The 19,459-nt window shown below is 41.7% G+C and overlaps 2 protein-coding genes across 9 annotated transcripts in view; one reads left to right on the forward strand and one right to left on the reverse strand.

Annotated features, from left to right (window-relative positions):
• The window catches only part of LOC136435486 (constitutive coactivator of PPAR-gamma-like protein 1 homolog), a 35,580-nt gene extending 24,015 nt beyond the window's left edge, over positions 1–11,565 (forward strand). For 5 of the 8 annotated variants that reach the window (XM_066429033.1, XM_066429036.1, XM_066429034.1 and 2 more), the window contains 9 exons: positions 575–689; positions 1,154–1,360; positions 2,000–2,210; positions 3,172–3,301; positions 4,006–4,141; positions 4,801–5,022; positions 6,799–6,960; positions 7,785–8,067; positions 8,926–11,565. In XM_066429033.1, coding sequence (XP_066285130.1) covers positions 575–689; positions 1,154–1,360; positions 2,000–2,210; positions 3,172–3,301; positions 4,006–4,141; positions 4,801–5,022; positions 6,799–6,960; positions 7,785–8,067; positions 8,926–9,086 — 1,627 coding nt within the window. In that variant the 3' untranslated portion in view covers positions 9,087–11,565. The remainder of the gene's footprint in view (positions 1–574; positions 690–1,153; positions 1,361–1,999; positions 2,211–3,171; positions 3,302–4,005; positions 4,142–4,800; positions 5,023–6,798; positions 6,961–7,784; positions 8,068–8,925) is intronic. The other 3 variants (XM_066429035.1, XM_066429038.1, XM_066429040.1) reach the window with 3 other exon arrangements.
• A 2,212-nt stretch (positions 11,566–13,777) lies between these two features.
• Positions 13,778–19,300, reverse strand: LOC136435487 (pyruvate dehydrogenase E1 component subunit beta, mitochondrial-like). Its single transcript, XM_066429042.1, has 10 exons — positions 19,200–19,300; positions 19,033–19,092; positions 18,255–18,362; positions 18,019–18,081; positions 17,664–17,807; positions 17,215–17,392; positions 15,872–15,982; positions 15,234–15,325; positions 14,691–14,832; positions 13,778–14,043 (listed from the first exon to the last, which is right to left on the reverse strand). Exons 1-10 carry the CDS (start codon positions 19,224–19,226, stop codon positions 13,895–13,897), a joined length of 1,074 nt encoding a protein of 357 aa, XP_066285139.1. The 5' UTR covers positions 19,227–19,300; the 3' UTR covers positions 13,778–13,894.
• Between the last annotated feature and the right edge of the window lie 159 nt (positions 19,301–19,459).

The raw sequence follows: 19,459 nt of genomic DNA on the forward strand, positions 1-19,459 counted from the left end.
CTGGGCTGAGTTGTAACTGGAGACTGGCAGGATGTGAAGGTTAAACTTTGTGACATTTTCAAAAACTCTTAACTTTTCACAAAGTTTTGAGATCTTCGATTCCTTGATTGTATTTTTTTAGATCGAGCCTTTATTCATTCATGAAAGACTCAAATCGGCTTGCAGGCCACTTTTCATTGATTTCATGAGGGAAGAGGTAAAGGTCAGACAGAATATAACAAAGATACAGATCACATGATTTAAGTCCTAAGAAATCCATAAGCATATAGGCATGGTTCAAGCCATGTTAATGAAGTAAAAATCCATCCCACGCTTTTTGACTATCTCCGTTTCTAGAGTCCTTTGGCCACACAGTTGTGCAAGCACTACAGCAGGGGACTAGTGCACTGGTAGCATTAAGATTGCCAGGCCAATGTGACCACTGTTTGGTGGTCCCTTAGATGATTTTTCATTAAGTATTAAGAATCCTGTCTAAAGTGACCACCTGTCCACCCAGATATTGGTCCCCTGCCCTGAGTTGACTTTGAGTTTATGTCATTGGATTTAGTAACACTTGTGTGTGTTGCACCCACAGGTACATGTTACAGTGGCCTGGCCGTCCCCTGTTGCGGCGCCATGAGTTGGACGCCTTCCTGGCGCAGAGTGTGGACCCCCGACTGGCCAACCCTCAGGCCCTGGAGACCATGCAGGTAAGATGGCACCACAGCAGTTTAGTTTTACCACTGTCACCATTACTAACTTTTGCACTCAAGAATATACTGTAAATGTTGGAATGTTTGCGACGGCTTTATGTTCGTGGTTTTCACGGTGAACACTTAACCACGAACTTAAAGCCAGCGCGAAAAGCAAATGTTTCAAATGCGAACGCAAAACCACCGCAAACACTCCATTTTCTCCCTATCACGAAATTAAATCCTTGCGAACATTTCTGCATTTACAGTAACATTTTGGTCATTTTAGCACTTTTTATTCAAGGAATTATAGGTGCAAACCATCTTCTACATATCAGAGAATCAGTATATATATATAAGTATAGCTTTTTTATATCAGCGAAACCTTTCCTATGAATTAAATAGGTGAATTTACAGTTCTTGTGGTGAAAACAGTTCTTTGACATGCTATGGATGTGTGACAGTCCGACCTTTGCCTCCAGGTTCCCATGGTGACCACGCGGGGTGTCCAGATCGCTGCCTTGTTCATGCGCGGCGTGGAAACCGCCATGTTCGCCAACGAGGCGTGCGGAGCGCCCATCGTGTGGGAGCTGACCTGCCCCTGGCTGTTCTTCGACGGGAAACTGTTCCACACCAAACTGCTGAAGTCCAGCGCCAACAAGCCTCTCAGGGAACTCTGTGATGGACAGGTGAGGGGAGGGGGGTAGAACTGAACGGGTTTATGTCTGCCAAAGTCTTGGTTTTTTTTACCTCTGTGTATGTAGGCGTCGGTGTGGCGCAACGGTTAGAGCGTTGGACTAATAGGTCCTGGGTTCGGTACTCACCACGTTGTGCCCTTGAAAATGATACTCCTACCATGATGGTGGAGTGACACCCACCGAGCCTCTTTAGCTAATCTGTTTAAACGGTGTACCAAAAAACACACTACGGATTTGGTTGCTCATGTGCCAACATCTAGCACATTTGCCACTAAGAACCGTTAGATTTAAAAATTTATTATGTAGGTTTTGTTTTCAGTGTGGTTGTTTACTTGTGTGTCCTATTTATTTGGATACAGTAGAGTGGCTGGTTTCCACATGCTAGGCACGTCGGGGACACTGACAGGAAGTTAGGTCAAAGGACCCAGAAAGGTCCCTGAATAGGTTATCTTGTGTCCTGTATTTGATATCTGCTACTGCTATCTTGATACTTAGTATGTCACTTGTGGGTAGGTCTTCTTGAGACCTCAAAATGATTAGATTTTGGCCCCCAGCAGCTTAGTATGGTACTGCAGTGGAACGTCCGGTTTTGATATCTCGTCTTATTAATAATAATATTGACTGTTTCAGATGGACCAGGTTGCTAAGGTGGAGCGGATGAGACAGAGCATACTGGAGGGCCTGACCAATGACTGGGCCCGCATGCCGCTGCCCCGCATGGGTCCCATGGGAATGGGGGGTTACGGCGGTTTGCTGCCCCCTCCCAACCTCAGGCCGGCGGGCTCCCTCGGGCCGCTTCCCGGCAGGGGCCGAGGCCTGGCCGGTAAGATCAACAACCTTGGTGAGGCACCCCTCCTGGACTTACTAGATGTATGTGTGTGGTAGTGGTGTAGCACAGTAAAGTAGAGTAGAGTACAGTATACTGTAAATGCAGAAATTTTCGCTATCGTAATACGTTCAATACTGTAGCAGTATGTAACTATATATAGCACTGCCGCGAAATTAAAACCGCCGTGAACACCCCATTTTCGCCTTAGCACGAAATAAAATCCACGCAAACTTAAGTGCATTTACAGTCGTGGAATTATTGTTCATTCATTTGTATTGTATTTATTGACAATGAAAATAATTCATTACACTGGGTCAGCCTAGGCAGCTCTCACTGGCTCTCACACAAAAACGCTACTTCAAATACTTGTGTAGACTTTTTTTGTTGAAACTACAAGAGGCGATGATAGTCAAGTGATAAAGTTTTGTTTGAAGTTACTGTACAATCAATTACAGTCAGAGTTAGACTATAACAAACTTGTAGCCAGTAAAGGTTGAGTGTGGTAGAAAAATGTTTGAAGAGTTTGTTAGAATGTCGATAAAGAGAGGTTTTTGTCCATCCATTTTTGATGTTATGATTTAATGAAATTTGATTGAGGTGTTTTGTATGAATATTGACCTTATTGCATTTGTTTATCTTGTGGTATACTTGCATTGTCTTCAACTCATCACAATACTCTTCCATGTGTCTATCTGGTACAATTCGAAAACGAAGTAAAAATGTAAATGAAGAAATGTTCGCAGGGGTTTGATGTTCGTGTTTTTCGCGGCAACCGTTCCACCGCAAACTTTAAACCACCGCGAACATTTTTGTCCAATACTGTTGCAGTATGTGACTATAGTACTACCACAAACTCAAAAACACTGCAAACACTCCATTTTCGCCTTAACGCGAAATAAAGACCACATGAACTTAAATGCATTTACAGTACTTCTACCCTTGTTTCTTAAGTTGTCCGTGTGCTTCCCTGCAGGTAAACCAGTGAGTGGCAGGGGAGGGAAGCTGCAGATCGCTGGTATCCCTGTGGGGGAGTGGGCCGGCAACCCCTCAGGGGTGGGGAACTACCAGCCGCCTCAGGTCACCTCCGTGGGGGGATACAGGAAGTAAGTGTGGTATGGTTTAGGAGTCATGTCATCTGTAAGATCCAATACATACTGGGAAAACTTTCCGGACCTACGACAACGGCTTACGTCGCCTTTCTTCCTGGGTGTGAATCAGCCCTGCGCGTTGTACCAAGGCATTTTAATGGCCCTTAGGTCTCCGTCTAACGTTCACCCTGGATGTAACGTACGACAAAGACGTAGGGACCATAAAAATGCCCTTACGTCGTCGTACGTCCAGGAAATTTTCCCAGCGTGTATTGGGTCAAGTCTGTACCATGTCAAAAGTGAAGGCCCTGTGAACAGTTTTTGTCTAGACCATGCATCTTGTCCAGACTTGTTTTGTTAATGTTTCAGGGGCCTTCACCTTTGACATATTACCCACAATGCATTTTGCTGTGCATGGGCAGTTGGAACCATGAACAGACTTATATTCTTGAATTGCTCCTCTCAAATTTATCTCCAAATAAGGCCACACTGTGAAATGTTATGTTTATTGGGACTTCTGATATGGAATAAGGAGGACAACACAAAACAAGAAAGCTATGTTAACTTTTTCAGTCAGATTTTAGTAGCCTTCAACACACTTGAGTGAAGTAATTTTGTTCAAATAGCTTCAATTTGGGAGTACATGTAATAGCTGTCTTATCAACTGTTGAGAATGACCTATTCGATGTGCTGATGATTATTTTCTCTCGTCCGTCCAGGGGCGTGAGTTACCAGATCCCGCCGCGGGGCCGGGGTATGTCGCGAGGCGGGATGGCAATGCGAGGGCGAGGTGCAATGCACCCCATGTATCATGGGGCCAGGTCAGCAGCAGCCTGGGGGATCCAGGACCCAGGGGTCAGTCTGCACTGTGACACCTGTAACTCTGGTGTGATACTTGTAACTCTGGTGTGACACCTGTAACTCTGGTGTGATACCTGTAACTCTGGTGTGACACCTGCAACTCAGGTGTGATACCTGTAACTCTGGTTTGATACCTGGAGCTCGGGTGTGACACCTGAAACTGTTGTTACACCTGAAACTGTTGTGATACCCCCGGAACTCTGGTGTAACACTTGCAACTCTGGTGTGCCCAGCACTTACCATGCATATACCCCACGCAATGTAGATCAGGAAAATTGTTTTGAGAGACCGTTGACCACAACTGTATGTTACAACTTTGTTCTGACCTGGAAGATTGGAAATGGTGACAGCTAAAATGTGGGGGATCCACCAATGAGCACAACCTTATCTGCCCCCCCCCCAAAAAAAAAATGATTCTCATATCTAGCCTATTGTGCCATTATTGTATACTTTCTTACGTAAGATGGAAGGTGCTGGATACATCTTGACATGTCTTAGATTTTACTTTACTTTGGAAGTATTTTTTTCCAAACTGCTATCTCACATCTTTGCTTTGCGTCTTTTATTGCACCATCAAGGTTCACAACGCCTTTTCTTGCCTTTGCACTTGACCTGAAGAAGCTTGTGTCTTTCTTTCCTCCTGCCGTCTGCAGATGTACTATGACTACAGCCAGCCCGCTCCTTACTACATGGGGACCTACCCCCTCCCTGGCCAGCAGTACAGGAACAACAAGAAGAACAAGAAAAACAAGAAGGGCAACAACAACAACAAGGGGGGGAAGGTACAGGAGCAGGGCCAGGGGGCCGGGGGAGTGGGGGAGGCTGGGGACGCCTCGTCTCAGTTAGCAGGGATCACGCTGGCCCTTAGAAACAAGGTTAGGATGGGCGCATCGGGCCTGCTTTCCGCTAGCCCGCGATCGCTGAGCGAACATTGAGCAACTAAATTTGTAACCCTTGATTTTGTAATTGAAATACAGGGCTCGAAATACTGGGTGCATGTGCACTTTTATGCACACAAAATTGGAGCTGTGCGCCTAATTTTTGGCTGGGTGCACCAGTGCACCTAGATATTTTTGCACTTTTGTGCACACAAAATTGGAGCTGTGCGCCTAATTTTTGGCTGGGTGCACCCGTGCACCTAGATATTTTTGCACTTTTGTGCACACAAAATTGGAGCTGTGCACCTATTTTTTAACTGGGTGCACCCGTGCACCTATAGGGTAAAGGTACCATGCACACTAGTATACAGAATATTCTTGAAATCCAAGTATCAGAAAAAGCAATATATAATCTTGCTGTATTTAGTGTGATGTATCGTTTAAACTTTAAAAGTTAGCTATAGAAGTACAGATTGAATTTCCTAGGAGAGGCAGAAGGGTTTGAAATGACATTTTGCTGGCATTCTACTTTATTCTACATGTATGTTGTGCACCCAACCTTCTTTCTGTGCACCTAAATTTTTTGGTTATGTGCACCTTTTCCCAAAAATAAATTTCGAGCCCTGCAATATGCTGCACAATGTAATAGTATTCTTCATCTGTGAAATTCTTTCAATGATCCGTCAGATTATTGGTGTCTCAGCGGTCACAGGCTCCAGTGGAATTGGGGTGTTAGGAAGGACACAGTAGCAACAATCTGTAGGACACCTGTCCTGAGATTATACTATCAGATTGATTTTTGATGAATTGACTGAAAATCTTCGGTAAAAACTGGCAATTAGTAATGAGTTTACTGAAAATCTTCAGTAAAAACTATACAATTTAAAAGATCAGAGTGACTTTTGATGAGATGACTGAAAATCTTTGGTAAAAACTGGCACTGTTGAAACTTGAAGGGACTGATGATCATGGCGTTGTCACCACTGAAGCTCGACTCTTAATTTTCTGGCTTCCTGCCGCATTGTTCTGTTTTAGTGCACTGCAACTCCTTCAGCGATGCTTGATGCTTAGCCAATCAGCACCCAATCTTAATGCTGTTTCTCGCCAATCAACGTTTTACAGTTTTCATCAGCTTTTATTATGTACAGTAAGGAATGCTTTACAGAAAAGGTGTTGTCATTTTTGTCATCGCGACTGGCAAATTAGAATTAAATGTGGCACTGATTAATAATTGATTACCTGTATTTCATGATGGCCTTGAACTTGAAGTAAAATGTGTTGTTAAAAATTCTAGGAACCAGGGAAGTACATATGTGTCATAGGACTGTTAAAGGAAAGCTGCACAAAAAATTGAAAATCCTTCTATGCTATGCTTAATATATTCCAAAGTCAAATTCTTACTTCAAGTTGTTTCACATAAGTCCGTCATAGTTCTGGGATTTTCCACAGTTTGCAACTTATGCCGTGCTGACGCCTTCTCACCTGATAATTGAATTATATGACGTCAGTGTTTCAAATTTTTCACCTGATGATTGAATTTTAAAACGCTGACGTCATATAATACAATCATCAGGTGAGAAGGCGTCAGCACGGCATAAGTTGCAGACTGTGGAAAATCCCAGAACTATGACGGACTTATGTGAAACAACTTGAAGTAAGAATTTGACTTTGGAATATATTAAGCATAGCATAGAATGATTTTCAATTTTTTGTGCAGCTTTCCTTTGAACTGCATAGTGAAGCCAGCGTTGAATATGTTATGTAAATTTGCAGGTCCAAAGTAAAGGCCGCGGGCGTGGCTGCACCGTAGAGACGGGCGATGCGGAGGTTGGGGGCGGAGCCATCCCGGTGTCCCAGCTGGGCTCCGGAGATGTGAAAGATGTTGCAACTGAAGAGGAAGATGTGGAACAAACAGCCAATGGGGACCTCACGGAGGTTAGTCCGGTACTGCAGGTGTTTGGGTTATAGGGAACTAGCTACAGATGTAGTGAACTTGTCTCCTGGTTCTCATAATGGTACATGGGGGAGTTTGGTGGATGTTGCTGATCAGGACTAACAATGCATTCTTTACAGCAAAAAATAATGATGCAAAACTCTTTTGGGAAAATTCAAACAAGCTGTTGAGCTACAAAACATTGTAAATTTGTGTAGTACTAGTAGTCCACTGTGTTCTGCTGCTGCAGTGGTCTGAACACCCTGCAGCTGCAATCAGTCTTTCTTAACCCTTAAGCTGCCAGATTTTTAGCCCATTTAAAATCAAAAATGTTTGACCCCCTGACCTCCCTCACGAAACCTGCGAAACAGCAGGCAGCCTTAACTCCGCTGACTTCCGGGCTTCGCACGCAATGCTGTTTTCTTCAGGGAATACCATATCCCGTTTATATCCCGGTGCAGCACACAGAGCATGTTTCTGTATCCCTGATCTAACCGATAGTGGCAGCTTAAGGGTTTCTTAAAATTTCTCCACTTGTCCGGTTCATTGTGATCTTCCTTAGCTCCCATAGTTTTCTTTCTGACCGCAACAGTCCTAGTCCTCTTTCTTACAGGTCTGCCCTCAGTAGGTTCTTGCAGTGTCTTCCTTTTCTGGAATTTGAATTTGTATGTTCCTTGTAAAATGTATCAACCCCCCATGTTCTTCCCTCAGAAGTTTGATCCAGCTCCTGTATGTTGCTTGTAAAAGGTACCGATGGTGCGTAAACACGTCGACTAATGATGATGATGATAAAAATGTACCAACCCCTTGTGTGTTCTTCCCTCAGCAGGTTGAGTCCGTTGACGCGGCTCCTGTGGAGAACCCAGACGACGACGTGTATGTCAGCAGCAGCAATGAGTCTGAGGACGAGGAGGACCTGGTTGCCACGGTGACCAGCACGGTGCTGGAGGAAGCCGCGGAGGTCAGCAGCGCCGGTCTGGAAGAGACTGTAGACGTGGCCATCGCTGATCTGGAGGAGACCGTGAACGTGGCCATCTCCGATCTGGAGACGGATGCGACGTTGAGCAAAGCTTCGCTGGCATCTGACATCTCTCCGTCCAAGATTGAAGGTACTTTTCACATCTTAACAAGTCTAACACTTGCATATATACATGTATTACTTTAGAGATCAGGCAGTATTTGTTTCCGAACTGCTGTCTCTCATCTTTTGCTTTGTAAGCTTTGTGTCTTTCATTGCACCATCAAGGTTTGTTTGAACCTTAGTTTATTCATGAGAAGCTCAAATCGGCAGCATGCCGCTTTTAATTGAGGTCATGAGAGAAGTGGTAAGGGTCAGATGAAATATAACATGGATACAGATTACATCATTTATATTCTAATAACGCTATCAACAGGTTCACAAGACATTTCCTTGGCTTGTAAAAGGGGTTAGATCAGGCTGTATTCTTTTCCAAACTGCTATCTCTCATTTTCGCGTTGTAAGGTTTGCATTGTATATTGCCCCATCAAGGTTCACAACACCTTATGATAATAGTAATGGTTTATTTGTCACAATCAGGCACTGTACGGTACAGAGTGGAAGGATTCAATGTATAGTATCCCAGAATTGTTCTGCCGTTTACATAGATTGTACCTTAAAGATTATAGTTCTGGATACACATTGGACTGACAGGTATATTTGCTCGTGCTCATTTAAATGTACACATTTTGTAACTTAATTCCGTTACCGTTTGAAGTAAGACGTTTCTGACATTAAGATATGCCACATATAAGGTGCCAAACTGTCGTTTTTAAAAGCCATAAAATTTTTAAGTCTTCATGAAAACGACAGTTTGGCACCTTATATGTGGCAAATCTTAATGTCAGGAACGTCCTACTTCAAACGGTAACGGAAGTTAAACGAGAACGAGCGATTACGTCCGGTAATGAGACTTGCATCCTTATTCTTTTCTTGCCTTTGCACAAAGCTTCGCTCCTGGAGGAGGAAGAACACGACCTCAGCACGGACAGCGGCGAGCTGCAGAACGGGAACGTGATGAGTCCCGACAGCGGGCTGGGCGATCACTCCACGCCAGAGAAGGCCTCCTCGCTAACCGACACCGGCACCTCCCAGGAGGTGCAAGGGTAATGACCGTTCAAAAACAAAGAGAGAGAGGATATTATATATATAATAGATATCTATGTTTTTCACAGATTTTTGTACAAAAACTATAAAAAAAACAGAAAAAAGAAAAAACAAGCTTGTTGAAGCCGAAGGGACTATAAAATATGCAGGTTCCTGCCTGCCATTTGGTTTTGGTTTTGTTGATTTGAGGTTGGGAAGTGGAAACGCTCCCCCCACACACACTGGGAGAGCGTCCAAACCAGTACGGAACTGACACCTAAAGGATGGTCTCATAGCTTCCTTTGGCTAAAATCAATCCATTCAGAAGGCCCTATAGACCATGGGACAGATTGACCAACAAAAAAAACACAAGCTCACAAAATATTCACAGTCTAGTAGCGACGAAAAATCCTCTCACAAGCTGCATTTAATGACAATCTCCAACCCAAAAACGGTGAAGGAAATTTGATAAACGCTTTTGCTGAAGTAGAGCCACGAGATGGTTTACAGGCCTACTGCTATTAATTAACATGGTTAAAAAAAATGCACCCTTTTTATGGGGACAAGAGCCAATGACGGCTTAGCACCGAGGTCACATGACCGTCTGTAGTAGAAAAGTGATTTGATGGCATTGGTAGTTTTTCATTGTTGCACGTGACTATTCTATGCTTGTAATTTGCACTTGTAGATTTCATGGAAACTTTTGGACACATTTTTGATCTTGGTGGGTTCCATTTCTGCACTGAAGGGCAGTTATAGTAATACCCTCTCGGTTTACCTACCTTTAGAAACTAAGAATAGAGGGAAAGAAAGGAAAATTAAGCTCTTACACAGAAACTGTTTGACCTTGTGCATCGCTGTTCACTGGGCAGGTTGTTGAATGAATACCAGAATTTTTAGGTGATGGAGTTATTGAGAGAGGCTGTTGGGAAATGCTCTGTGAAAATTCATGACAATTGCCCCAACACAGCCCTAACCCTGTGACAAACCTAACATTGTGTTTGTCATTTCTGGAGGGAGATTAAGTATTGCAAAGGCTGGTGAGAGAATTGCACATACACGATATATGTTGACTTGTGCCCTTAGACATGGAAAACAATTGACTACAAAAGAATGTTATTTCCTTCATATGATGATATTAATGTTACTAACTGCTTTGAAAATGATGGCTCTAGTAGTGTTTGTGGCTGCAGTAACTGCAGATATTGTATTTGGCTACAGGAGAGGGGACCTCCTTTGCGACTAGCCAGAGAATAGTATTAACCAGCATGTAGTTTTATTCTGACCAGAGGCACTGAACCTCATTGTTCTAGTCTACTGATCGCAACATATACCCGCTGAGGACTTTATGACGATGACAACAGACCTTAGATCTGTATTTACATTTTGCCCAACTTGTAGAAATCGCTCATGTGATAATTAACGCCATCCTTGGATGCGAAGAACTGAAGATGTTTGAAAAAAAATCTTCCCCCACGCATGATGCGGTGAACTGTTCAAACCAAAAGTACAGTAGTTTTCCTTGTTGTACTTCACATATGTAGACATAGGTATGACTTGTTAACCAGAATTGAGAATACTGTTGTGCTATGTTGAGCCTCTGGATTTTATCCACTTGTCAGCAGCCCCCAAAAGGCTAAGCAATGTTGTCAACTTGACGACACAGATAACACATTAAAAGGCACTGTTTGTAAAACATATATATATATATATGGTAGCTTGCATTAATTAATGATACCAATTTATGGGACCCACTGCTTAAAGACAATTGCGAGGCCCAGATTATCTAATGGATGGAGCGAAGGGTCTATGTTCAATTTTTCCGCCACTCTATTACCAGTATCGTTGTGTTGTTGGGTTGGAGGGAATACACTTTGCTTACCAGCTAATGTATGAAAGTCATGTACCTGTATTTTTACCCGTATGGACTAAAACGCAATGTAGGGATCCTTCTAACTGATAATGTGTGGATCATGTATGGTTATTACTCCTTGTACGTGCATATGGATAACTTGATCTCTCTTTACATTTATGGAATCAAGAAATATTGAGTAGAAGTAGAATCTTGCACCAGTTACTTGAGCCAAGTCCCCTTACCCTATGCGATGCTCATTGCCAAGGAATTCCTTACAAAAAGAACCACTCTCATATGTAGTGGTCAGGCGCCATCTAGCAGGAGTTAACGGGAGTGCACCCCCACTAAGCTATGCTACCCTTGGGAATCAATGGTGGTAGAACACACTACCAAGGAGGTCCATTCAAGCCTCCATGTTGTTATACCAACTATGTAACAATGTCCAACTGTACCACTCCATCATAATAAATTCAAGACGGATGAATTTTAAATCCAAGAATGGACAAGAAGCTTAAAGTGGTACCGTGGGGAGTGAAGGGAAACGAAGAGCACTTTATTTCACCTAATATGGCTAAGCGTTAAGTTCCACTGTACAAGTTGTTCTTCTGCTTCAACAGGCAATGTTGAAATATATTGAGAAAATGAAAAGCCTGGAGTTGTGTGTTTTTTTGACTGTTTTTTCTCTTTTATCAAATGTTTAGTTCTACAGGGCTCAGAAATTGAATATACAATGCGTTGATGAAGGTTAGACATCCAGGTAATAAGATACGCCAAAAATAGTTACTCAAGCAACTGGATAAATTTTCGAAACAGTCTCGAAATTTTATCCAGTTGCTGGAGTAACTATTTTTGGTGAATATACAATGTATGATCAAAGTGAATGACTGTAACCTTCCAAAAGAATTTGAGGGAAAGGGAGTAGTTGGGAGGGGGTACACAGAGGGGGTATGATGTACGTGTCTCTATCTAGAATGTATGTTACGCAATGTTGATTTGATTATATGGATGACATCCCCCCCGCAAAACTGATGCGGGTGTGCGAATTAAAAGAAATTTAGCAAGAAAAAAAAAGGTTCCTCCATTATTAAATACACAGACCATGATAAACCGAAATATGGGTTCTTTTTTGTTCTTTCTTTGATTTCAGCATTCTACGACAAGTATCATTTTCTAATATCTTTTTTACAACTTTAATATGGCATACATTTTACCATTTATTTTTTGGAATCGGACGAAAATTGATGTGTGTGTGGATGTCATCCATATAATCAACATGGCTTTAGGGAAAGAATCAAATAACAATGTTGGAATGGAAAATGAAGACATGAGAATATAATCACTGTCAAATTTATTACTGAGTCATCTCTCCTCTGCACTGGGATATCACCAGCACATTATATTTAACAAATGGACCAAGTAAAACCAACATTTGTGCCTCTTAATAAATTCTTTCTGAAACCACACCTTTCAATCCTTGCAAACTTCCTGCATGCATTCCCAACACATGGTACAATGTACATCTTCCACAACTGTTAACATAAATGGGATGGCCAACAATGTGTTGAGATTTGACAGTCAACAAATCAAGTAGTATCCTATCATGTTTTCTCTCTTGTTGAAGACAGCATAATAATGCATTTTACCAGTGGTCTTGATACAATTGTTTTCATGTTGAAAAGGTTAAGTCAATGTTGGGAAAACTGAACATGTACTAATGCCGGCACACGCTGAAGAGAAACCCTTGGATTCACAGAACGGTATTCTAAAACATACATGTTTATATTGCCTTTTAATTCAACGAAGACAACTCACATCTTTTTCTGATAAAATATCCCCCATGCCAAGGAACAACACAAAACCACATTGTTCCCTTGGCATGGGGGATATTTCCTTAGTGCAGTTTTTCTTTAGTCTACCTTACACAGATTTCATGTATGTCTTTGTTGGGTTGCCCTTCGATACCAGGGCATGTACACTAAGTTCTGGTTTGTAAGAAAAACAGCTGACTTCCAAACTGTTCTTACTGTGTCCGACATTGTGGTTTAATCTGTTGTGTCTGAAATAAATCTGAAAGACAAATTTGATTCATCTATTTGCCATCAGTTTCAGTGCATCAGTTTGTTAAGATCGCTCCCAGCTTTCTCAAAACATCAGCACATTTTCCACCATAAAATTACAAATTAAAGAATATCTAATCAAAATGAATATTAAGTTACAACCCATCTAGAAGTAAAGCACAAACATGTTTGGACAATTTTTACCTGAAGCTGATATGCCTGTAATGCTAGTTTCTGCATTAAATGTGTACTTCTAAGAAAAAAAGTCACAAAGACATCAACTTACTCTGCTTGTATTAATTTTTTTCAGATAACTTGGCTCAAGGTCCTTTTTATTCTTATAATTAAGATTTTAAGAAACATTTTCACACTTGTACCGTGGAGAAATCTTTTCAAATATTAAGGTAAAACAAGGCTCGTTCAAGTCATCATGCAAGCTGATCTGAAACTTCTTTTTCATTCTTAACTGACAAAATTACAGAATGTCTTTTGCCTCTGAGTTGCTCTTTTGTCTTTCTGTTCAGGACACTGAACAACAAGCAAGCACATGTTTTGAGATTAAAGCATATAACAGAAATAATGTCAAGATCAGACCATAAGATCAGTTGTATGCTAATGTAGTCTATATTCCAGATACCACCTGAGTCATCTTACAACATTGAAAACTTCTGTCGCTGTGTTTAAAATATTTCTACTTTACAAACTACATTGTCAAAGGAATTTGTACAAATCACATGCACTAGATAAATACGGCATCCAGCCAAGTGTTATAAGGTTTGGGGACAGCTTCGAAGTTTGGATCATCAAGGAAGGACATTGATGGGATAATTTAAACAATCAGGTCAAAGCATGTACCCCCCTCCCCCTCCATGTAGTGCAGTATAAGATGTGGTATTTTATGAGCTATAGTTAAGGATGTGTCACTGGATGTGGAGAGACTTCTTGACTGTCAGGACGACGTCTTGGGTTCCTGGAAGGGTCGCTCGTTCCAAGGTGGCGGCGTATGGCATGGGGATGTCCGCTCCCGTCACGCGGTACACCGGCGCGTCCAAGTAGTCAAAAGCATCGCCTTCGTCATACAAAACACATGAATTAGATGCATTATTGTATAGGCACTAGGCAGGGAGCAAATGAATTTTGAATTAAAGCTACCATGAAAATGTAGTCCAAGAAAAAACCTAAGCAGGAAAGTTTGTACAAATGTAGAAGAATTGGTGATAATATAAAGGCAGCAACATGCCTCTCACTCACCCCTAGCTATGCTACCACAACTAGGAATGTTCACAACTGTATACAATTCAATTCTAAAACATTAGCCATGAATAATCAACAAACAAGTTCGTCCTATCCCCATGAAGTTTTCGACCATGTTTACCCATTTAAATGTATATGTATAAATACTTTGCATTTGGGAACGCATCTATAAGCAGCGACACCTGTGCTGCAGTGCAACGTGAACCAGTCAGAATTGCCCTGAGAAAGGTGACAGATGGTCGCCAAAACATTGTTTGAATTAAGCACTTGGTTGTGTACAAAGAGTCTTTTTATCTATTACAGGTTTGTGATAGCAAAACCTGTTCTGTTTTTGCTTGCAAGGATGGGGGCCGCCATGTTGGATGTGACCATTTTATTGGGAGGGGTGTTTTTTTTGGTCGCTAGTGTGGGGTGTGACCATTTTGACGGAGGGGTGTTTTTCTTGCTAGTGTGTACACTCACTTTCCATGACCTTGGCCACGATCTCCGCCCCGACCCCAAACTGCGGCCAGCCCCCCTCCACTGTCACCAGATGGTTCGTCTTCTTCACTGAGTTGATAAGCGTCTCTTCATCCATTGGTCTGATTGTGCGCAGGTTGATCACCTTCAAACAAACATAAAAAGTACAAAGTCACTTATAAAGTTAATCTACTGTAGCTTGGTATCCATTTTTGTCTCCTAACAGTCACTTGCCGATAAAGATGGCTCTCATTACATGACTTAGTTACAGCTAAGGACAGTTTTCATGAATACAACTGTATTTCTTTACAGCAATCAGATTCAGTAAAATGATACTTTACAATGCACATAATTTTAAGAAATCATAACTGACGTCTATACTGAAGATTGGAGATGTACCGATGCAAGCCATTTACACAAGAAGGTTTGAAGGCTTTCACACTTCTAGTATAGAATAGAGCGATCCTGACTGTCCATTACAATTAGCAGTTCAACCAATGGGAGAATGGCAGTAAGTGGATTGACCAATGAGAGAGTCTAACCCACCTCACAGAAGATGTTCTCCTTCTCCAGAATCTGAGCTGCCTCCAGACACAAGCCAACACTTTTGGAGTGGGACACCAGGGTACAGTGGGTGCCTAGTATAGAGGAAACAAGAGTCAGATGCCTCATGTCTCAATCAAGTATTCTGATTATGCAAATGACTTACACATTTACATAATCATCACAATATATACTTGGTCATGTACACCTTTAACTAATTAACACATGTCGCAATATTGACAGTCCAGTCATTTACCACAAATTAGGACTTTATTTCCATAATTGGTAATTACAATCCATCCAAAGGTTTCAGAGTTATGCTTGCAGAAACACAAACAGACACACCAAAATCTACATGTACATCTCCATTTTTCATGGAGATAACATTGTCATTGAAATGTAGACTCCTTGATACATTCTCACAAAGTCTAGTACCATATCTCATATAAACTGATGTAGTCTTCATATGCGGCTTAAATACCGTAAATCCATTTACTTTTGCAAGTGATTTTAATTCGTGGTCAAAAAGGAAGTTTTTGTGGTGTTTTAAATTTGCAGTTAAAACAATTATGCACTACAGTAGTAAAAATAGTAAAGGTCAATTCACGGTGGCATGAACTTGCAGTCGAGAGGTCACCTACCTTCCCTCTCAATCTTTGCCTTGCCGATGGGAACCAAGAACTCCTCAGACATGGCTTCATCTGACATCTCAAACGCTGTACCATACATCAGCTCGTTCTCCATACAGACAACTACAACAAACAGGCAAACATAAACATAGATTATCGCCAGTCATTTCATAACCCTTACATTGCAAACTCTCTCAGAAATTGCACTTCACATCTAGAAGTGATATTTTTGCATGGCAGAAGTATGCTACGGACAAATCCTCTAGGAAAAGGGTTTGCACATCTGGCATGAACAGACCACTGTCTCAGAACACTCTTACAAAGACCAGAGGGTAAAAGGTAAAGCAGTCATCCTCAGTTTAAGATAAAGCATGATACTTTTTCAAGTGGCTAGTAGTGCAATATGACTTTGCTACGGGTCTCACTTTTAGTCAAGCACAACGGGTCACCCCTACTATTTTCGATAAGCGTGTTAGGTTCTTTTAGGTGCAGAGGTTTGGAGCTTGGAACTATGCCGACTCTGAGATCAATGGAATCCATGGAATTTGATCCATATGCCGAAACAGCAATATTGCACTACCACTTACTCCATGGGGACCATAGTCATGCTTATTTGCAGAAGGTAAGAGCATGTTAACCTTCCCCTAATAGACCTTTCTCACGCGGCGGACATGATAGAATGAAAACGAGGCCCTTGTGGCAAACATTAGACCGATCCTAACTGTCAATCACAATTAGCAGTTTAGACAATGATTACCTGATAATTAGAGAATCGACCAATGAGGAAGTGGCTGCATGACTGTGAAATATTTGCATTTCTATGTTTTAAATTTGCATTTTTACATTTTGACGGAGGAGGGCGGGGACTATGGGATCTGTCAACGAAGCTCTAAATTTCTGCATCTTTTTTGTGCATTAAATTAGTTTTAATATTGATACTTGGATATCATATTTTAAGACTAAATGCGATTTAGGAGGAAAACTAAATTTGTACATTATTTTTGCTTCTTTGCCTCATTGGCCTCGTCTTCATTCTATCATGTCGGCCGCGTGAGAAAGGTGTATAGACCTCTGGCCCATTACGGCAGCCATTTTGAATTTCCTGGGGTCAGCTTGAGGTCATGCACCAAAACGAGGCTCCAGTTGGTGCTCTCTTATAAGCCTGTATTGCAATATAGGTATGCCATCTTTGGTGGTATATTTCACACCTCAAAGGTGAAATATTGCAATACACATGCATCTAATGTGTATGAAATATTGCTTTGATGCATGACCCTGAGCTGACCCCGGGAAATTCAATATGGCCGCCGTAATTGGCAAGAGGTACATTCTAAGCTAGCTTAGCCCCTGCTTACCAGGGTTGGGATCCCTTATGGCAGACTTGAGCAGACCCTTGGCATCTTCTGACGAGTAAGGTGACACCACCTTCAGACCAGGACAGTGGCCGTACCAGGCAGCGAAGCACTGCGAATGCTGCGCCGCCACACCGGCCGCTGCGCCGTTAGGGCCTCGGAACACGATCGGTACGGTTTGCTGTGTAGGAGAAACAAGTAAACATAAGTAAATGTACATTGATTAACACTTAAAAAACGTATTAATGTTTGAAATATCAGAGGCATATCAGGATCTGAAGAGCACTATCTGTATCTGAACAGCCCTTCAGCGTAGCACACCAGCTTCTGCAGCTGGTTATATTATACTGAACAACCTGTCACACCTAACCTCTGCACATCTGCCTGCAAGCACTGTTTAAAGCTATCTAAAAGTTCTATAATCCCTACTGAGTTGTGGATGAAAGACTGACCTTCCCTGCTGACATGTAGTAGGTCTTTGCCGCTGAGTTGATGACCTGATCGATGGCTTGCATGGAGAAATTGAAGGTCATGAATTCACAGATTGGTTTGAGGCCAGCCATGGCTGATCCAACCGCTATCCCTGCAAACCCCATCTGCGGAAAAAACATATTAACGTTTACATATTCAATTCTGCTAAGCAATAAACTACTTAATTCATCTACCTTTGCATTGGTTTCTTTGGGAAAAGTGCCCCCTTCTTTACCCCTAATGGCATTATTTGGGGTTTAAACGAAGTTGAAGTTAAAGAAGTTTTTACCATAAAAGATTACTAAAAAAGCATAGAATTATGAAAGCACCTCTTACCTCTGTGATTGGGGTGTCCATTACTCTCTTGTCTCCATACTTTCTCCACAGGCCTCTACTGACCTAAAAGAAGGGAAAAAGGAAAGTGATCTTGAGCCAGTTCAGCTCACTGAATATACTACATCTTGCTTTCATAGAAGTTTTGGATATTATTAATATGAATACAATGATGTTTATTTACACAAATACTTTGAATATGCATCAAGCAAATGTAAAAGAGGACAATGAGTCCTGACCTTGTAAGCTCCGTCATACTCTGCGACCTCCTCCCCCAGTAGGAAGACTGATTCATCCCTCTTCATCTCCTCATTCATGGCAGTGTTCAACGCATCTCGTACAGTCATCTGAATACAGTCACACCAATGTTAGTTTCTTAAACATGCAAATTCCCACTTTGTAATGACATTTTGTATCTCCAAGTGATTTAAATTATAACCTGTGCTATTTTTCAAAACTGGACATGGTGAAAACGCGAAATCTTGCAAATTTTTGTGGTGTTTCGAAGTTTGTGGTCTTTGCAGGGTACCCTTTGCATTGACCTCTCACTGTGAGCCTCCATGGTTCTTCATAATCTGTAAAAATCATGGGTCGCCTAAAACTATAACTATTTGCAATGGTAGGCATGGCGGTGACAATGATTTCCAGAAACTACACAAACTGAATTTACGCAAAATACATATTCTTTTGATTCGAGCAAATAATGAAACACTGTATGACAGTTCTCTGGGTAAATCTACACAGGAGTGTATAGTTTTTAAAAATAGAGGGGTTTTTGACGTAGCACTGGGAGTCTGGGACTCTAGGACTTTGGGGGTTGAACTTGAAGCCTTAGAACTCAGGACAACAGGACATAGGGGGTTGAAGCGTTGGGACTCAGGACTTAAGGGGGTTGAAGCGCTAGGACTCATGACTGAGGGGGTGTCACACTGTCATCAACCCCCCATCTATTTTTCTTCTATTTTCTGGAACGACCCAGTTTTATTTTTGAAGAAACGAGACAAGGTCGCCTCCCACCTGAGCGGCCACTGGCGACGACACGCTGAAATGCCGCTTCAGGATCGATGTTGAGCACCGCTGTAAGGACGGAAAACAGCATCAGGTCATTGCCTTGTTTCATAGACATCAGCTGGTCAGGAAAAAATTGGAATTCATTGGGAAAAAGACCACAAAGTCGAACTTACCCTCGCCAGAGTTTGTAGAGCCGCCATGTTTCGTCTGCTGAGGTTACCCACAATGCATCATACCATTGAGTTCAGTTCCAGGTTACATTTTGGACCAATGGAGACTAGTCCATTATAAGAAGGGATGAAATATATTTATAAAATTTAATATAGTTTGTATTGATGTACTTTAAATATCGATAAACTATGATATGTTAAATAATTCTATTGTAATGTGACTTTGTTATAAATTGCTATATTTTGTTTATATTCTTTATAAA

The sequence above is a fragment of the Branchiostoma lanceolatum genome, chromosome 5 (genome assembly GCF_035083965.1).
Source record: "Branchiostoma lanceolatum isolate klBraLanc5 chromosome 5, klBraLanc5.hap2, whole genome shotgun sequence".
Classification (NCBI taxonomy): Eukaryota; Metazoa; Chordata; class Leptocardii; order Amphioxiformes; family Branchiostomatidae; genus Branchiostoma; species Branchiostoma lanceolatum.

Bases quoted from the DNA above. Each gene is read 5' to 3' on its own strand.
- LOC136435487 (XM_066429042.1), bottom strand. From the start codon at position 19,226: ATGGCGGCTCTACAAACTCTGGCGAGG. The intron at 17,808-18,018 runs GTAAGAGGTGCT...TTTTTTCCGCAG, and splicing joins TGGACACCCCAATCACAGAG to ATGGGGTTTGCAGGGATAGC. The intron at 17,393-17,663 runs GTCAGTCTTTCA...TCTCCTACACAG, and splicing joins ACTACATGTCAGCAGGGAAG to CAAACCGTACCGATCGTGTT.